Below are 17,773 nucleotides of genomic sequence, written 5' to 3'. Positions count from 1 at the left end.
ATTTTGGTTTTGATTACTCTCTAATCATACACTTCTCCATCTGAAAAATCACTTTTAAAGGAGAAAAAAATGAAGTTAGAGTGATTATTCCTTTTTTTAGTCATTTGTATCACTATGCCCTCCCTCCAAGGTAGCAGCTTTCCAAGAAGCAAGTTGCTTATTTTCTTCTTGTCTCAATGTAGCACTCCCCGAAACCATGTCATTTTTATTTTCATTTATAACAAGCCACAGGTTATGCTATAGTTGAGCTTTCTTGATGCATTTAATAGGACTGTGCTTTTCTTATTTGTTTAACCCTTCTCAGTTATCTACCTCCTTGTCATCTTTTGCTCTTTTAAAATTTGCACTTGCCTGTATTCCATGCAATTATACTAGTCTCTTATGTGTTCCTCTATGGTCACAAATTAGTCTGTTATAATTTTCTTAAATCCTCCTTGAGTTGATATCTCTTTTAGAAAGAGAAAAAAACATTCAAATGGATAGTACTTTGTTTTACAAAACATTTTTCTTGCTATAATTTTATGAGGTAGATTAAGGCAGCATAGTAAAGAAGAAAAGGGATGGATAATAAACATTCTGAAGGAAAACTCAACAGGATGTTCCTCTAACCATTTGAAGTTATATATGGAGATGTTTTGTTTTTCAGTCAACCACCAAAATCTTTCCACAGATTTATCACTTTTATTTTCCTAGAATTCTACCAGAGACGCCTTGATCAACAAAAATATCAAGCCATTATTGAGCACCTTCAGCCAATTAGCTGGCAGGTAAGAGCATCCATTTCCATCAGCAATTCACACCAAAGTTTTGTTTGTCTGAACTCTTAACAAAACACAGATTTTGTTTTGTTTTTGATAGTGAAAATGAGAAAAAATGTACCCTTGATCAAGCTTTCAGAGTTATTCTAGAAGAGGAAATTGTAAGTATACTTTTCTGCTACCATATTTTAAAATTTTATTGTCAGACTAAGGAGTTGTCATTTTAAAGTTACTTGTTTCTTAAAATGAATAATTTAATTTAAAATAAGAACCATTTTAAAAAATAACTAAGTAGAAGAAGAGGCTTCATTATGTTGTGGATATAATGCTAAGTGTTGTACTTGAAATAAAGAAGAAAGATCCAGGTTCATAGCCTGTCTAGCTGTGTGAGCATGAAGCAAGTTATTTAACATCTCTGGACTTGAAGCACTGCTCTGAGATTCTATATTATAAATGGGTTGTATGTGACCTGGCTCATTAAAATAAATTTTCATATTGATGAAATTACAGATCATGATGATTATTGCTTACTATTTTATACTTAATCCATTTGTATTATAATTGACATTGCTATTTCTGAACTAGTTTGAGGCTGTACCCATTAAGTGTTTCATAGGCATTGTAAAAACTTAAGACAATAAATTAAGAATATTTCAAGGGAAACGAAGATTTTTAAGTATGTACAAGGACAATATATAGCCCAGAATATAGTTAAAGAAAGGATATCTCATTCAATGATACTTGTAGTGGAACAAGAGTTATAGTAGCAATTATATATAAGTCCAACTGATCCTGGATAAGTAACCTTTTTTTTTCTATTAAACTATCAAAAGTCATTCTAAGGTATTCTTACCAGTAAGGTACCTGTTAAGAGTAGTGAAAATTATTTATATAAAATTTTAAAAATAACATATTTTCCCTACTATATGTATGTGTATGCATGTAGAGAAAAAGAACAAAAATGTTATGTTTTGTCAAAATACATTTTATTAAGAAGTAAAAACAGTTCTTTGATATTTTTATTTAAGCTTATTGTGAACTAAGAACTTTAATGGTTAATTACATCACTATTGTCTTTTGTTTCAATGGTTTTCCAAGTAGGCACCTGTTTTTTTGTGATCATGGACATGTTTTGATTCAAATCAAGTGCTAATACAGATTCACAGTAAGCGTCTAATCTGCATAAGACCCACTTAATTTTGGAACAGATTGTCTCAGATTCATGTAACTATGTTACAATTACTGCTATTACGGTAAAAAGGAGAAAAACTGTGGCTATATAATCCCAGAGAAGTCAGAATGATATTATTCAACTATAAATCTATAACAAGTTGGAACATATGATTATAGTGGAATATTACTGTGCTATAAGAAATGATTAGCAGGTTGATTTCAGATAAACCTGGAGATATATGTGAACTGATGCAGAATGAAGTGAGCAGAACCAGGAGAATATTGTACACAGTAACAGTAATACTGTTTAGTGATCAATTTTTAGTAGTTTTGCTATTCTCAACAATACAGTGATCCAAGACAATTCCAAAGGACTCATGATGAAAAATGCTGTGCACACCCAGAAAAAGAACTGATGGAATCTGAATGCAGATTGAACCATATTGTTTTCATTGTGTGTGTGTGTGTGTGTGTGTGTGTGTATTTTTCCTTTGGGTCTATGTTATCTTTTACAACATGACTAACATGGTTTAAAAAATAAACTGTAAATTTTTGTTAACTCTGTGAACATAGCATCTCAAGTTTATTTTAGCTTATTTTCAAAGGAACATTTTAGTTTATTTTCATTTAGACAAATATCTAAAAAAGCCAAGTTGGAAGATCACAAAAGGCTATATAGGTCTACCTCCCCAGGATATAGCCTTTTCTGCACTGCAGTAGCCATTATATTGTTCAAGAGGAAGGGGACTAAAATATGGGATTGTGTAGATATACTACCTCTTCTGAAGTATGCCACAGCTGATTATTTCAGTCCCAAAGCAAGTATTTTAACCTGCTTTCCTTTCCCTTTTCTTAGAAAATCATGAGTATTTAAATTGTATAACTTCAGATTAGAATAAGTTAGTATACTATCCCTATGTGACATAAACTGTTAAAGAATATGGAGTTACACAGTGAGAAACAAGATAATATTGCTAAACTTTATTAAAACATCAAAAACCTAACAAACTGTTCTTTAGGGTGTTTTAGTAGTATATGCTTCAGTGTTTTTAACTCGGAGACAAATGCTTTAAAGTAGGGAGGAAAATTCAGTTAGACATAAGAATAAAGATGAGGCCTGAACCAGTGATTTCAGAAAACAAATGACTAGTCAATGATCACATATAGGCACTATGGGTCAGATCTGGAATTTGAATCCAGATCTTCCTGACTTCAGTACTAGCACTCTTACTTTGCTACTTATATTTCTTATATTAAATATATTCTTTTAGAAAAATTTCCATTGATCATAGAATTTAAATCTGTTAGAAAAGGAATCCTCACTATCACAATACCCAGCAATTGGTTATCCCATGCATTCTGCTTGAAGATTTCCATTGAGATAAGAGCTTATTATTTCCCGAGGCAGGCCATCTCACTTTTGGATAGCGTTAGGTGTTTGGAAGTTTTTTCTTATATAAAGCCTAAATTTGCTTATTGTCTTTGGTTCTGCCCTCTGGGTTCAAATGGAACATGTCCAATTCCTTTTATGTAACAGCCCTTCAAAGACTTGAAGACACTCATGTCCTCATGAAGAATCTTTTCTACTCCATTGCTCTACTCTGGATTCTTTCCAGCTTTTCAGGGTCCTTCCTAATAAACCCAGAACTGAACATAATCTAATTTGTTTTAAAACAACAGACACTTTCCAACAAACTTCTGCAAAAGCATAGTAAATGTTTATGCAAAGATCCTAAGTAACATGATTGTGATTAATAGTATATGCCATTTCATACTTTTGGAGTTAAAAATAATATTTTATTATAAATTAGTATACTTTGTGAGATTATATTATGTGATTTAATATATGAGTATTTAAGTTAACTTTTAAAATTTTATTTAATGGGAAAATGTTGAGTTTCAGCACACCAAAATGGTTCAAGATTTTATATTGTCTTTTGGTATATTACTGAGTTTTGATTAGTATAACTTTTTATTATAAAATAATAATAAAACCATTCTTTTGTGGGGTTGAATAATAATAGTTGACATTTGTATAGAACTTCAAAGTTTTCAAAGCTCATTTGAGTTTTTTAACCATTATGTGAGATAGGTACAATAGATGGTATTATCTTTGTTTTTCAGATGAGGAAACATTTTCAGAGAAGTTAAATGACATGTCCATTCATGTAGCTATGTATTCTATGGAAGCAGAATTTGAATTCATATCTTCAGATTCTCAAGTTCAACATTTTGCACTATTGTGCTAATAACCAAGTTAGTTAATGAAGGGGCAACTAAGTATATCAGTGAAAAATGTTGTGCCAGGCCTGGAGTCATCTTCAAATATGGTCTAAGACACTTATTAGCTGTGTGACCACACTTTTGCCACAGTTCGTCATATGTAAAATGAGTTGAAGAAAGGAATAGCAAACCAGTATCTTTTTCAAGATGGGATCAGGAATAGTTGGACAAAATGACTCAACAAAATAAATCAGTAAAATTATGTGGTGCTTAAATCATTTAATACAAATGTAGAAAGATAATCTATGAAGATAGTTTGGTGGCAGAAAAGTCCCAACTTTTTAAACAAAAACAAAATAGTTGCAGTTATCAGATTATTGCAAAACATTCTTATTTGATTTCAACTTTTTGCTTTGTTCTTAGATAACCCGTGCATCATGTGAAAATGTTTTGGCTATTATTTCTCTTGCTATTGGGGGAGTCACTGAAGGTAAGTATTTTTCATAGATTAATCAGATGAATGAGATAATTGATTTTAACCTTTTTTTCCCCTCCTCTCCCCCTGTCTTTTCTAATTTATACCTTTCCTTCAAAGCTCATCTCAAAAGCCACATCAGCTCCTCCCAGCAATACTGATCTCTCTCCAGTTCCTGACCTCCAGTGTAATCCCATGTGACACATTTTAGTACTTAATCATGTTTCTCTTATCTAGTTTTTAAATTGTTTCATGTATTTAATTCTTGCCTCCTAAAGTAAAATGTAAGCATTACTATAGTAAAATTTATGATATCTACAATTCTTGCATCCCCCATAATGTCTAGAATGGTATTGGACACACAATAAATTTTTACCATATATCACCCTACCTAGATCTTTCTTTTGTTATCCGATGAACTCTATGTACTCACTACATGTTTCATAGTCTTACTTTCTATCCCAAGCCCCATTGTCATCCTCAGTCCCTCGAGTATTTCTGCAGATGAATCTTTGATTCTTAGTTTCCCAGTTTATCTGCTTTAAAAAGTCTCAAATTGTTATCTTCTGTCCACTTCATCTACCAACAGAGTATAGAGATCTGTAGATTTGACCCGAAACTTCTGCTTCAATGCTTTGAATACCAACAATCTGTTCTTTAGCTCTTCTAGTGGCATACTCCTAACTAAGATCTTTGTCTTCACCACAACCAATTTTTCCACTTTTCTGGTCCCATTTTCCTTCCTATAATCTTAAACATAAAGTTCTCTAATATTCCAGTGAATCTGAGATTTTATCAATGTGAGTATTTCCTTTAAGGATACAGATCAGAAACTATCCATGCCTGCCCAACCTGTGCAACTTAATTCTATATCCTCTTGTAAATCTACAAAAGGAATAGCAGAAATTTGGTGGTAGAAAATCTAATTAATGTTCTTGAGAGATTTGTCATATTCTTTGAGTGATTCTCAGTTTATGAGATTACTTACTGTTCCATAACTCACAGCAGTACAATATCACCAGAAGAATATTATCACTGAAAAGATAGGCCTTTGTTGCTGAGAGAAACTTGAGGTGATTGGAAAACAATTCAATCCCATTTTTTTCCTCTTGTTCAATTCTAAGTCCACTTCATTGTCCATTTGTAGTATCTTTCAAAGATATATGTTCTGATGGATTGGGCAGTATTCAGTCAATAAAGGCTTGTTAAATACCTACTGTGTGCCAGGCCTATGTTAAGTGCTAGGAATTTGGCTAAGGGTGGGGGGTGAGGTATATGTCTTTTGAGAAACTCACAATCTGATGGAAGAGACAACATGCAGATATTTATGTGTGAACAGGAAATAATCAGCAGAATTAAAAGGGATTGGGAAAGGCTTCCTATAAAAGCATTTTGGCTAGGATGTGAAGGAAGCCAGAGGCAAAAATGAACAAGGGAGAACACTCCATGTTTGAGGGATAGCCAGTAAAAATTCCCTGAGATAAGTGATAGAGTATCTTATTTTAGAAACAACAGGTCTAATGTCCCTGGATCACAGAATACTGTGTGTACTGTGGGGAAAGAGGGGGTAGAATGCATAAGGGCTTTAGATGCCAAACAGGATTTTTTATTTTATTCTAGAGGTGATAGAAAGCCACCAAAGTTTATTGAGATGAGACTAATGGTATGGTCAAAAAGGAAGATCACTCTGCCTATCTAGTGGAGAATCTGCTGGAATGAGGAAAGATTTATCACAGAAAAACTGCTAGCACCCTGTTGCAGTAGTCCAAGTATAAGGTGATGAAGACATGTACCTGGGTGAGGTAGTATCAAAGAAGAGAAGGGGGTATCCTTGAAGAATGTTAGGAAAGTAAGATTCCCAACTTTTTTTGCCAATAATTTAACAGATTGGAGTATGGAGTTGAGAATGACAACCAGTTGAGCCTGGGTGACTGAAAAGATGGTAGTGCCCATGGCAGTAAATAGAAAAGTTTGAATGGAAGGAGAGCTTGGGGGAAAAAGATACTGAGTTCAATTTTAGATATGCTTAAAGATAGAGTTTAAGATGGCAGAGAAAAGGCAGAAAAGCTCTCCCTGGTTCCCCTCAACTCAACTTTAAATTATGCCTCAGAACAAATTCTAGAGTGACATAAAAGGATAGGATGAACCAATTTTCCAGTCCCAAGATAAATTAGAAGGATTGCAGGAAAGCTTTGTTTTGCTTGGATAAAAAGAAAAGCAGCTTCTAATGCAGGATGTGTCCAGATAAGCCAGTGGGAGGACCCCAGTCTCAGTAGAGATCCAACAACCAAAAGTCCCATAACCCCAGTTCAGAAAATCAGCTGTATTCCAACCCTTCCATTTTGGTATAGCAAGCTATTGGCCAGGCCCCTGGCTCCTTAGCCCAAAAAGTTTATACCAGGAGTAACATTCAATTTCAAAAGTCAAAAAATAGACTGGAAAATAAGCAAACAAAAAAGCCCTGACCATAGAAAGCTATTGTGGCAACAAGGAAGATCAAAACATACAAACTCAGAAAAGGATAACAATGTCAGAACACCTATGTTCAAGCCTCAGAGAGGACTGTGAATTTGGTGTCAGGCAAGAGAAATATTGGTCTCAGTCCCAAAAAGTCCTCCTAAAAGAGCTCAAAAAAGTTTTTAAAAATTATATAAGCCAAGTAGGAGAAAAATCAGGCATGTTGAATTTTAGATGTCTACATTCAATACAAGATACTCAATAGGCAGTTGCAGGTGTGAGACTAAAGATCAGTAGAGAGACTTACATAAGGGTAAGATGATTTGAGAAACATCTGCATGAGGATGATAATTAAATCCTTGGGAGCAGATGAGATTTACCAAATAAACAAGTATTGAAGGAAAAGAAAAGTGGGCCTAGAACAGAGCTCTGGGGAGCACTCAGTAAGTATGATCTGAATGACATCTAGAAATGGAGATTGAGAAAGATTAGTCATGGATAGGAGGAAAACCAGAGAATATCTCAAAAATCTAGAGAAAAGAGAGTATCAAGATGTTGGAACATTTTAACAAGGATGAGGAAAGTGAGGGAAAAAACAATTTAGGTTGAAAGAGGTTATAAACTAGACAGTAGAGTGTGAGAACAATGATTGTAAATGGACTTAAAATTTACTCCACAGGGAGAGATATGAGATGATAGCAGGCATGATTGGAAGCATCAAGTTGAGGTTTTTTTAAAGACTAGGGACACATGGGCATGTTTGTAGATAGGAAGAGGTTGAAGTTAAACGGGAGAATGGGAATGTTAAGTGGAAGACAGCTTGTTGGAAGAAACCATGGAATGAAGTTAGTTGTACATCTTAGCTTAACTTGGATAAGGAGAAGAGCCAGGTGAATCAGGAAGAGATTATGGTGGAGGCATCTGGTTGAAAGAGCCTTTGTGGTAAGTTTGAGAGTAAGCTAATTATAATTAGAAAGGCATAAAAAGATTGTCAGTGAGAACCCAGTTGAGATTATACCACATAAATTTGGGGCAAGTAGATGGCAGAGTTTAGTAATAGTTTGGGCTATTGATGTAACCTCTCTCTGCTTCAGTTTTCTCATCTACAAAGTGGAGATTATAGAAGAAAAACCAGGAGAGAATATCCTAAAAAATCTAGAGAAAAGAGAATTCAAGAAGGAGTTTGAATAAACCTTTTTCTTAGGGGTTTTGTGAAGGCCAAGTGAGATAAGATTTGTTAAGTTCTTTGCAAATTTTTAATATTTATTATGTAAATGGAATGATAATGACATTGTTCTTGCTCAAACTCTATGTCTTAACACTCAGAACCCCTTTATTCTGACTTCAACTTTTTATTTCCCAGCTTGATTTTTTACGTTATTCCCCTTCAGTTTTGGAACTAGAATAAAATCAAACTCTGCCCTTTTTCTTAGAAAGATTAAATCAATCTAATACCACATGACCTCATTCACTCTTCCTATATCTTTCAGACCCTTCCTAGTCACCTTTTTTCTAAGTCTTCCTCATTAGAATTCGCGCTCCTTAAAGCTAGAGACTTTTTTTGCTTTTGTCTTTGTAACTTTAGAACCTTAAACAATCTTTAGCATTTAATCACAGGATAGGAACTAGAACGGGGCCTGTTAATTGATGAAAATATAGAAAATTCCCAAATGAGGAGTGCAGATTAGTACTTTCTTTGCAACTTTATAGCATTAAAGAGTGATCTAAAGAATTGATAGATTAAAGGATTTGTTATAGTTACATGAGACTTGAATATAGGTCTTCCTAGCTTCAGGGCTTGCTCTTAGGCATGACACCAATGCATTGGCTCTTTTTTATTTTTTATTTTTTTTAATATTCTGAGTATTTGGTGCAGTGCTTGGCATATAACAGACGCTAAATAAAGGCTTTTCCATTCATTCATTTACACATTCATTTACATTCATTTATTTTTGTCATACTTTAAAACTTTTATTTTCTAACAGCATGCCATCTTTAGCCTTTATGAATTATTCAGCTATTTTCTACACTTGAAATGTACTTCTTTATTATTTGTCTTTAAACATCTTTTTCTTTTTTCAAACTGTAAGTCAGGGGTCACACCTCTTCTGTGAAGTTTTCCTTGATTTCCTCCCCACTCACCAAAAGTTGTTTCTTCCTTCTCAAATTTTCCTCAAAGACTTTTCTTGGATATCTCCTTTGAAATAAGGACTTTGTGTCTGTCATTCCAAATTTAAGTATTGTATCTGTGTGCCTATATCCATTCAAAATCAATTAAGGTTAAGCTCTTTGAGGAATAGAATTTAATTGTTTTGTCTTTTTATGCAGAATGGCATAAATGGCACTTTAGATGTGATAGGTGTTTCATAAATGTTTGTGAAATAATAATCATTCACTAACCATTTTTTGATCTGGATTAAACATCTCAGCAATTAACTCCCTGGAATTTTTGTTTTTAACAGGTTAAATAAGTATTTATCAAAGAATTGAAGTATTGTAGGGAAAGATGGTATTTAACAAAAGCAGTAAACTAAATTTGTGATATCAAGTAGTTAATATTTTCTATTTTTAGCAATTTTGAATTTACGTATATATGTATATTTTCTGTTTTTTAAATAATACTGAATTTACATATGTATTTTTGCCAATTCATGTGTTTATTGAAAAATATTCCTTTAGGTCCTAGATAAAATCCCAACTTCTGGAAGAAATCTTTTTTTTTGATTCCCTTTTGCGGCTAGTGCCTTCCCTCTTTGTACAAATATATATATATATGGTTTATATATCATCTTTCCCAATAGACTGTGAACTTCTTTAGAACAGGGACTGTTGCCAGGCAATTAGTAGCAATAAATACTTAACTTGACTTGACTAGTACAAGAATCAAGTCCAATGTCATACACTTAGTAAATGATGGTTAAGAAGTGAATGTTTAGTATTCATGTGGTTTATGTAGGGGAAATGACCCATTAATTTTTTTCTATTTGCAGTTCTACCAAATCAGCTCTCTTAATTAATTTCTTCCCTTTTGTTAGGACTTGAGAACTTAGATTTTTTTTAAATGAAGGGTTGTGTAAAATTTAGTTGCAATTTTAAAGGCAAAAAAATTGTTTCTTTGGGTAAAAATAATATTTGTACAGTATTTTTCAGAATTATTCATCATGTCTAATTCTTTGATGTTTTCATATAAGTGTTGATCAGTATATCTCTTTCAATTCTTATACCTCTATCAACTTGCAATTAATTCATAAATTATGTAATATCAATTATATTTTTTTCCTTGATTGATTCTGACATATTGAACTTTTCTTCCCAACTAGATTATAAACTCTTCAAGGATAGGGACAACTATGTCATAACACATTTTGTTTCTCCCATATTACCCTATAATGACTCACATTTATATAATTAGTAAGTCACATTTACATAGCCAGTAAATGCTGGGTCTGGAACAGAAATCCAGATCACCTAACTCTATAAGAGTCCCTCGTGTAGTGTAAAACAAATAGTGTACCCAAAATGGTGCATAAGTACTTTCTGATAAATAGGAAAAAGTAACAATTCATATTCACAAAAAAGTAACAATTCAGATTCACAAAATTTCTCACGGTACCATTGTTTGATAGATAGTATAAATGGTATTAGAAAACATGATTTAGTACATAGAATCAGGCTAGGGATTAGGAAAACCTGTAACATAAGTCCTACCTCTAAAATATAGACTCTGGGACTCTTTAACATGTTGCTTAACTTCTAAATGTCCAAGGCAACTCTTTTAAAACTGAAATTTCAAGACACTGCCAGTTTGGATTATTAGAAACCATTTCCTCCCAGGTCCAGTTAAATTGTTCAGTGTATATGTGTCTACAGTACACATAATATCCATGCATGTACATATCTGTATCCATTGTGTAGATAGATATAAATTCATCTCCATTTTACAGATAAAGAAACTGAGATTAAGTGATTTGCTACAGGGCTACACAACTAGTAAGTGGTGAAGCTGGAACTTGAAATTGGACTCGACTGAATTCCCATGTGTATATAACTAGTATGATTTCTTGGGGGGAAAGTTTTTTCTTTATTTAAATAATGTTTGTGCATTAGGAATAGGAGAGAGAGAGAGAGAGAGAGATGGCTGAGAAGTGGCATGGAATCTGATCTCCATTATTCTTTTCTTAAACTGAAGTAAATCTCCCTGTGCTCTTTTTTAAAAGAGCATTTTAAAGTGTCCTTTTTTTAAAAAAAAAATTCTGCATTATTCTTCATAGATTATATAAACATGCAATTCTCTAAACTTTCTAATTGAAATATGCCCCCACTTAAAGGTATTTGTACAGCATCTACACCTTTTGTACTATTGGGAGATGTTTTGGATTGTCTTCCTTTGGATCAATGTGACACAATCTTCACCTTTGTGGAGAAAAATGTTGCCACTTGGAAATCAGTAAGTTTGTTTCTCTTTTTTGTTAAATCTGTTTTTTCTCTTATTTATCTTTCTGGAAATCCTCCAGTATCATAACAATATATATCATGTAATTCTCCCTGTATCTCTAATTTGAGACAAAAGATCATGTATTTGCTAGTGGTTGTAAGGATTATCCCGTTGTAAATTGTATTGGGTGTCCTGAGATGACTTAAATTACTCTTAGATTCCTAGAGAGTCATGTGAGAGTCATATCCCTGAAGAAAGCTGAAATAGGAAATTTGATCATGCAAAAGCAATTAAATGAAACACTTGTTAAGTATCAGGTATTCATCTCTCTTGTATTTTCGAAATTAAATTTTTGTAATAGAAGAGCAAACTTAGTTTGTTACTAAATTTCTTACTCTTGCTGCATTTATGGAAGAATACTGTAAAAGTTAATGGAATGTGCTACAAATTCCATATAATAATAAGGTCTTTTATTTACAGAATACATTCTATTCTGCTGGAAAAAACTATTTGTTGCGTATGTGCAATGGTAAGTAAAAATATTTACTAGTAGAAATATATTATCTTTTATAATGGTTGCATTTAGATTAGTGAGAATTATTTAATACAAGAAACAAAAATCTTAGCATTTACACTGTGAAATTTTGACAACTGACATACAAAATGTGGTATAGTTTTACTTCTAGGCAACAGCATATACAGGAAATAGTTTTAGATTTGGAGGCAGGAAAGACCTGAGTTTGAATTTTATTTTTATACTACTTTTGTGACCATAAATGAGGTTAATAATATCTACTTAATGGTGTTGTTTTGAGAGTCATATATATATAACACTACATAAAATATCAACTTTTACTGTTATTATTATACAGTTTGTTTTTTAAAAAAAAAAATTGGCAACCACAAAAGTTCAGTAGATTTTAGAGTAACTACCTTTAGGGTTGTTGTTGTCAAATATTTTTAGTCTGTGAGAAAAGTGTTCTACCGACCTTTTATTCCAGTCCTTCTGCTTATAATAAATAGAAGAGAAAAGGGAAAATGACTTTGAGGATAGAGACTATATCTTATTTTCCTGTGTCTGTACTAATAATGCATTGCATATCATTTTGTTAAGTAAATGATGAAATTAATGAGAGGACACCATTGGTTAATAATAAATTATATTTTAAAAGCAAACATCCATATTATGTAGAGAAGAAAAAATAGGGAGACCTTATACACCACACTTGGAGAACTACCGCTTGTGGGAGAATATCTTTTTTTTTTTTTTTTTGACCATGTAGTTAAAGCACTTGAATATGGTTGATAAACACGAGGTCCTCTCTTGTTTCTGTTTTGCTTTCATTTCTATATATTGTTTTAGATCTCCTTAGAAGATTATCAAAGTCCCAGAATACTGTGTTCTGTGGAAGGATTCAGCTTTTCTTGGCCAGACTTTTTCCATTGTCAGAGAAATCAGGTGAGATTTTATAAATTGGCACAAAGGACTTAACAGCTGACTCTTGTGTATTTGTTAAATGGATTGTTGTCTGCTATTCCTAGCAATAGAATCTTAACAAACATATTGATCATAATTATATAATTTCATAAAAGGCATTGTAGAAAATTATTGCTTTCTATCCTACTGATAGATAAAATCTATAGGGAAAAGTAAAGTAAAAAATACAAAAATAAAACTATTGGCTCCTTTTTTTTTTAATTTTTAGTTAGTAATATTTTCATTTTAATTGAACTGTACTTTCCAAAATATTTTCACATCCATTATCTTATATTTTCACAATATCTGTGATTTAATGATTTTTCCGTCCAGTACTTTTTAAAAAAATAAATAGTTGAGGCATCTGAATAATCAGTGTTTATATTCACAAATATTGAACCAAGTTTCCATACATAGTTTCCCTCCTTCTCCATTGTCATCATTAAGGACAAAAGTATATATTAAGTAGTTTAGAATAGTTTCGAGTCCTTATTACATTCTGTATTGAACATCTCTACTCACTTCTCCTTGGCAAAGGATGTTGTTGCAGTTAAGTGACATGCCTAGGATCATATAAGAATTTCAGGCAAGATTTGAACTTGGGTCATCTTGATTACATGGCTAGTGCCCCATCTAATGGGCTATCTTCCTGCCTCTTTTTCTTCATGCTTGTCCTAAGCACTTCAAAAATAAGATGGCCTAATATACATGCACTGTTATTTCTTATTTCCATGAGCTATGTAATGAATTCACATTTGACTATTTCTTTATTCACTTCAAGGAATGCTGTGAGCTATCCAAACATATAGAACATTTTCATGTCCTGAAACCAGCAGAGAACTAGGGGTGAGATCCAGGCAGACCAGCTTATGCCAGGAACATTTGTACTTAAAACTAAAACAACAAAAAGAAGTGAAATTAAAACAAACAGGCCAACATTTTTATAATGAGTTGCTTTCACTGTAATAGTGGAATCCACTACTCTTGAACTTTATTCCCTTCTGTATTCAGTTTGGTATTTGAAGAAGTATCAGAGACTCTTCAATAGATGGATTAAGGCAGTGCAATTGGATCTTCATTTCAGAAGAAACCTGTGCTTATAAAGTGACACCGTTTTAAAGGCACATAAGGATCTGTTTTCAAGATATCTCAAAGGAGGAAGAAAGCTCAAAAAAAAAAAAAAAGAATCTAAGATAGTATTTACCCCAAAAAAATCTCACTATGACTCTGATAGCCACTAGTCTGTCTAAATCCTTAATGGCCTAAAATCATTTTGAGTTTCATCTACACAGATATTGAAGGCACCTTCAATGAAAATGTGAGAAGAAATAACTTAATTCAACAGTCTGAACAAGAGTGACACAACTTAGCAACTTTTTACATTTTTTTATCTTATTTTTATGTCATAAACTTTTTTTTTTAATGTAACCCTCCTCCCTCTCCTACCCAATAAGCCATCCCTTAAAACAACAGGTTTTTTTAAACATAAAAAGGCAGATGAGCAAAATATATGAACATATTAATAGCATAAGCAATATTCCACATAGTTTCCCACCTGCCCCATTCTTTTAAAATCGGAAAACTCTATCTTTGTAGTAATAAAATTATCTGAGATAGAGAATAAAATACTCTTTTGTTAACTGGGATCAAGAAAATATTTTAATTAGAAGCTATTTAAATACAGCCTTAAATGGTTTGTTCAGATGAGACCTTCTTGTATGTATATCATAACCATCTAAAGTCTCATGATTGACTTGGCTACCAAAAAACTTTCAACAACAGTCTATTGCATATTGACACAAGATAAGCTATTAAACAGGTAACTATATATTCACTCAAAGTATTCTCCAGCATTTTGGAAGCTTTTCTTTGTATGATTCAAGAACAGACTTGACTTCTAATGTCAGAGCCCCTCCAGATAGTCTTGTTTCCATCCATGTTAAGTGTATTTAACCTGGTACAACTACAAAGACACATCAGTGGAATACATAGGAATATGAAAGCTTGAAGACACAAAAGAAATTGTATGAAAAAGATGAAAACTATGGTATGTAGCTACATAGCTAAATTAGTCCATAGATATGGTATAAAGTCTGTAAACAAATCTTTAAAGCTGTTGACCATAACATGGTTCTAGCATATTATACCTAATTCAGAAAGGGTAGAATTAATAAATAAAAGAGACTGGAGAGATCACATTTTATACATATAGATAAATTCAAATAACTCTATAGAGATGGGAATAAGATGGTGATAAAACATAATGAAGAGCACTTGAGTAGAGATAATAGAAGCTGAAACACAAGCAATAATATCAGTAGAGTACTAAAGATCAATTTGTCAGCAGCACTAAGTTTTAACCATAAACTGGCCTGGCAGCATAATAAACAATTAGAGGGAAACCTAAATTATACAGATAGCTGTTGGAATACTTTCATTATTTCCAGCAAAAACAAAACTGCTAATAGTTTCTTAAATGATGACTTTATCTTTTAAAAAAGGGAGACACTGATGAGAGTAAGTGGTATTCTAGATCTGGTTCTCATAAGGGGTAAACTGGGGTAAACATCACGGAAAATTGTTATTAAACCATCTCAGAATTTGTAATAGAAGAGCAAGCCTAGAGATGTTCTAAATTTGAAAACAAGTAGATTTCAAAAAATAGGTAGGATTCTTTAGACAAATCTATAGGAGAAACCAATCCAAGAGGAATTGGAAGTTCTCAAGAAATACATTTTGAAGACACAAGAGGATCAGTACTGATGAAGAGTGAAAGGACAGAAAAAGACTAATATGGATCACAAAATTCATGGGCCAACTTAAATTTTTAACATTTGTGTGTTAACATAACAGAGTTAACATTCATTTGGAAAACACTGCACCAATTCTGTCGATGTACAGAATGCCATTTTGCTATTTAAAAGAAAGAGGCAAGTTACAGGTACCCAAGTTGTGGATACTTAACTTTCTGCTTCACTGCTAAGGCAGTTTTACCTGAAAATAACTCACAGCCTATATTTTGCTAATTTAAATGAATAAAGACTTGTTCAAAAACTTTAAAAAAAAATTTGTGTGTTAAATTGAGGAAAAGCAAAAGTTCAAGAAAAGATGACTGCTGATAGAAACTTAAGGCTAAGGGGGATGGAGAAGAGAAGTTCAAAGAAAAGATAGTGTTAATCTTTTGGAGAAGTATCTCTTAATTTTGTTTCCATTTTCTCTGCCAAGGAGAAAGGTATTTATTTGTACTGGAAAAGACAACAGAAATGACTAATAGGAAACTCATTGCCAAATATAACAGGGAGATAGAGAGACCATAGATATTCATGATAAGTTCAGGTCATCAAATGTAGATGACCCATATCCTAAAATATTAAAAGAAGTATTAGATGTACTAAGAATCAGTAGATTGTTAAGTTACTTCTTGTCAGTGATCTTTGAACTATCTTAGAAGGGCATACATTCTGCTTTTCAAAGAAAAGAAAACATTCTGCAATTTGTAGTCTAGCAAAGTTGACTTCAATTTCTGACCAGAAGGAATTCATTTATGAATTGTAGTGATTGTAATTAACTAGCATGTCTTCTCCAAGTATAGATTACTGTAAAGTAACCTTCCTTTTTTTTTTTTTTTTTTTTTTGTATGTTACTAGGTCATTGGAATGATGTATGTTCAGTACATAAAGAATATTTGATAAGTTCTCCATAAGTTTCTTAAAGGATAGATATGGAAAATCTAGGTGATATTTGAATGACTGGACTGAATAGTTTAGTGTCTCTGAAGAAGTCCCCATACTTGAGCCCTGTATTAATATTTTTGTCATTGACTTGCATTGGTTATCAGATTTGCAAATTATATCAACTGAGGTAGCTAACATGCTGGATGAGAAGAGTCAAGATCTAAAAATACCTGTATAGGCAAAAATGTTCAATCAAAACTTGTGAGATGAAATATTTTTGGCTTTTGTCTAGACTTATGATTTCATCCATGTAGAGACTTCCTGGCATGGAAACTCTTTCTACTAATAGAGATGACAACAACTGCTCTCTAACCTAAGGTCTTAGATGGCTGAGGGATTTGAAAAGTTAAGTGATTTGCTTGTGATCACACAACTAATGTGTATGTGTCAAAGGCAGGAACTGAACCAAGTTCTTTATGGTGTCAAATTTAACTTTCTGTTCACTATACCTGCAGCCTTACTTAAAATTTAAGAGATAAATATAAAGTCTTATACTTCAATTCATAAAATCATATCTGCAAATACAAGATAAAATAGTTCATCTAAAGATTTGAGAGGTTTTGGTAGATTGCAAACTCTTGAGTCAATAGAGTAATATGATAATATGACAGGCTAATGTGAACTTTGGCTGCATTACAAGAATTCATGACTAAGGAAGTAATGATTCTTTGTAGTCTCTTCAGATAGACTATATGTGATTTGCTGTATTTAGATCTGGATACCAACAACAATCATGATAAAGTGTAGGTTTTGATCATACATTCTTTGATACCTTCCAAATCACTTAAAAGTGGGTAGGATGAGGAGCTCTAGGAATGTTGGGTAAACCTGTGCAAGTTTTAACAAAAAACTTGAATAAGAATCACACAGGATGACAAATTAGTTGTCACAGGATATTTGTGGCAAAGCTCCATTTCTCTTGAGTACAAATCATGGATTCATCCAACTACCATCTTTGAAATGCAGCTTTGTCTTTGAGAGAGGGATTTTTTTGTTTATTTTTTCCTTTGAGATAATTATAAGGTGAAAGTAGTGTTTAAA

General features: G+C 32.6%; 1 protein-coding gene across 2 annotated transcripts in view; it reads left to right on the top strand.

Moving 5' to 3' along the window:
• Positions 1–17,773, top strand: part of THOC1 (THO complex subunit 1) — a 57,258-nt gene that overhangs the window by 13,250 nt on the left and 26,235 nt on the right. For both annotated transcript variants that reach the window (XM_051970364.1, XM_051970363.1), the window contains exons 2-7: positions 694–767; positions 859–919; positions 4,578–4,644; positions 11,415–11,533; positions 12,002–12,050; positions 12,885–12,980. In XM_051970364.1, the coding sequence (XP_051826324.1) occupies positions 694–767; positions 859–919; positions 4,578–4,644; positions 11,415–11,533; positions 12,002–12,050; positions 12,885–12,980 (466 nt within the window). The remainder of the gene's footprint in view (positions 1–693; positions 768–858; positions 920–4,577; positions 4,645–11,414; positions 11,534–12,001; positions 12,051–12,884; positions 12,981–17,773) is intronic.

This window comes from Antechinus flavipes, chromosome 1 (assembly GCF_016432865.1).
Source record: "Antechinus flavipes isolate AdamAnt ecotype Samford, QLD, Australia chromosome 1, AdamAnt_v2, whole genome shotgun sequence".
Classification (NCBI taxonomy): Eukaryota; Metazoa; Chordata; class Mammalia; order Dasyuromorphia; family Dasyuridae; genus Antechinus; species Antechinus flavipes.
Note: the sequence above shows the minus strand (reverse complement) of the source record. Positions and strands in the feature narration are given on the sequence as shown.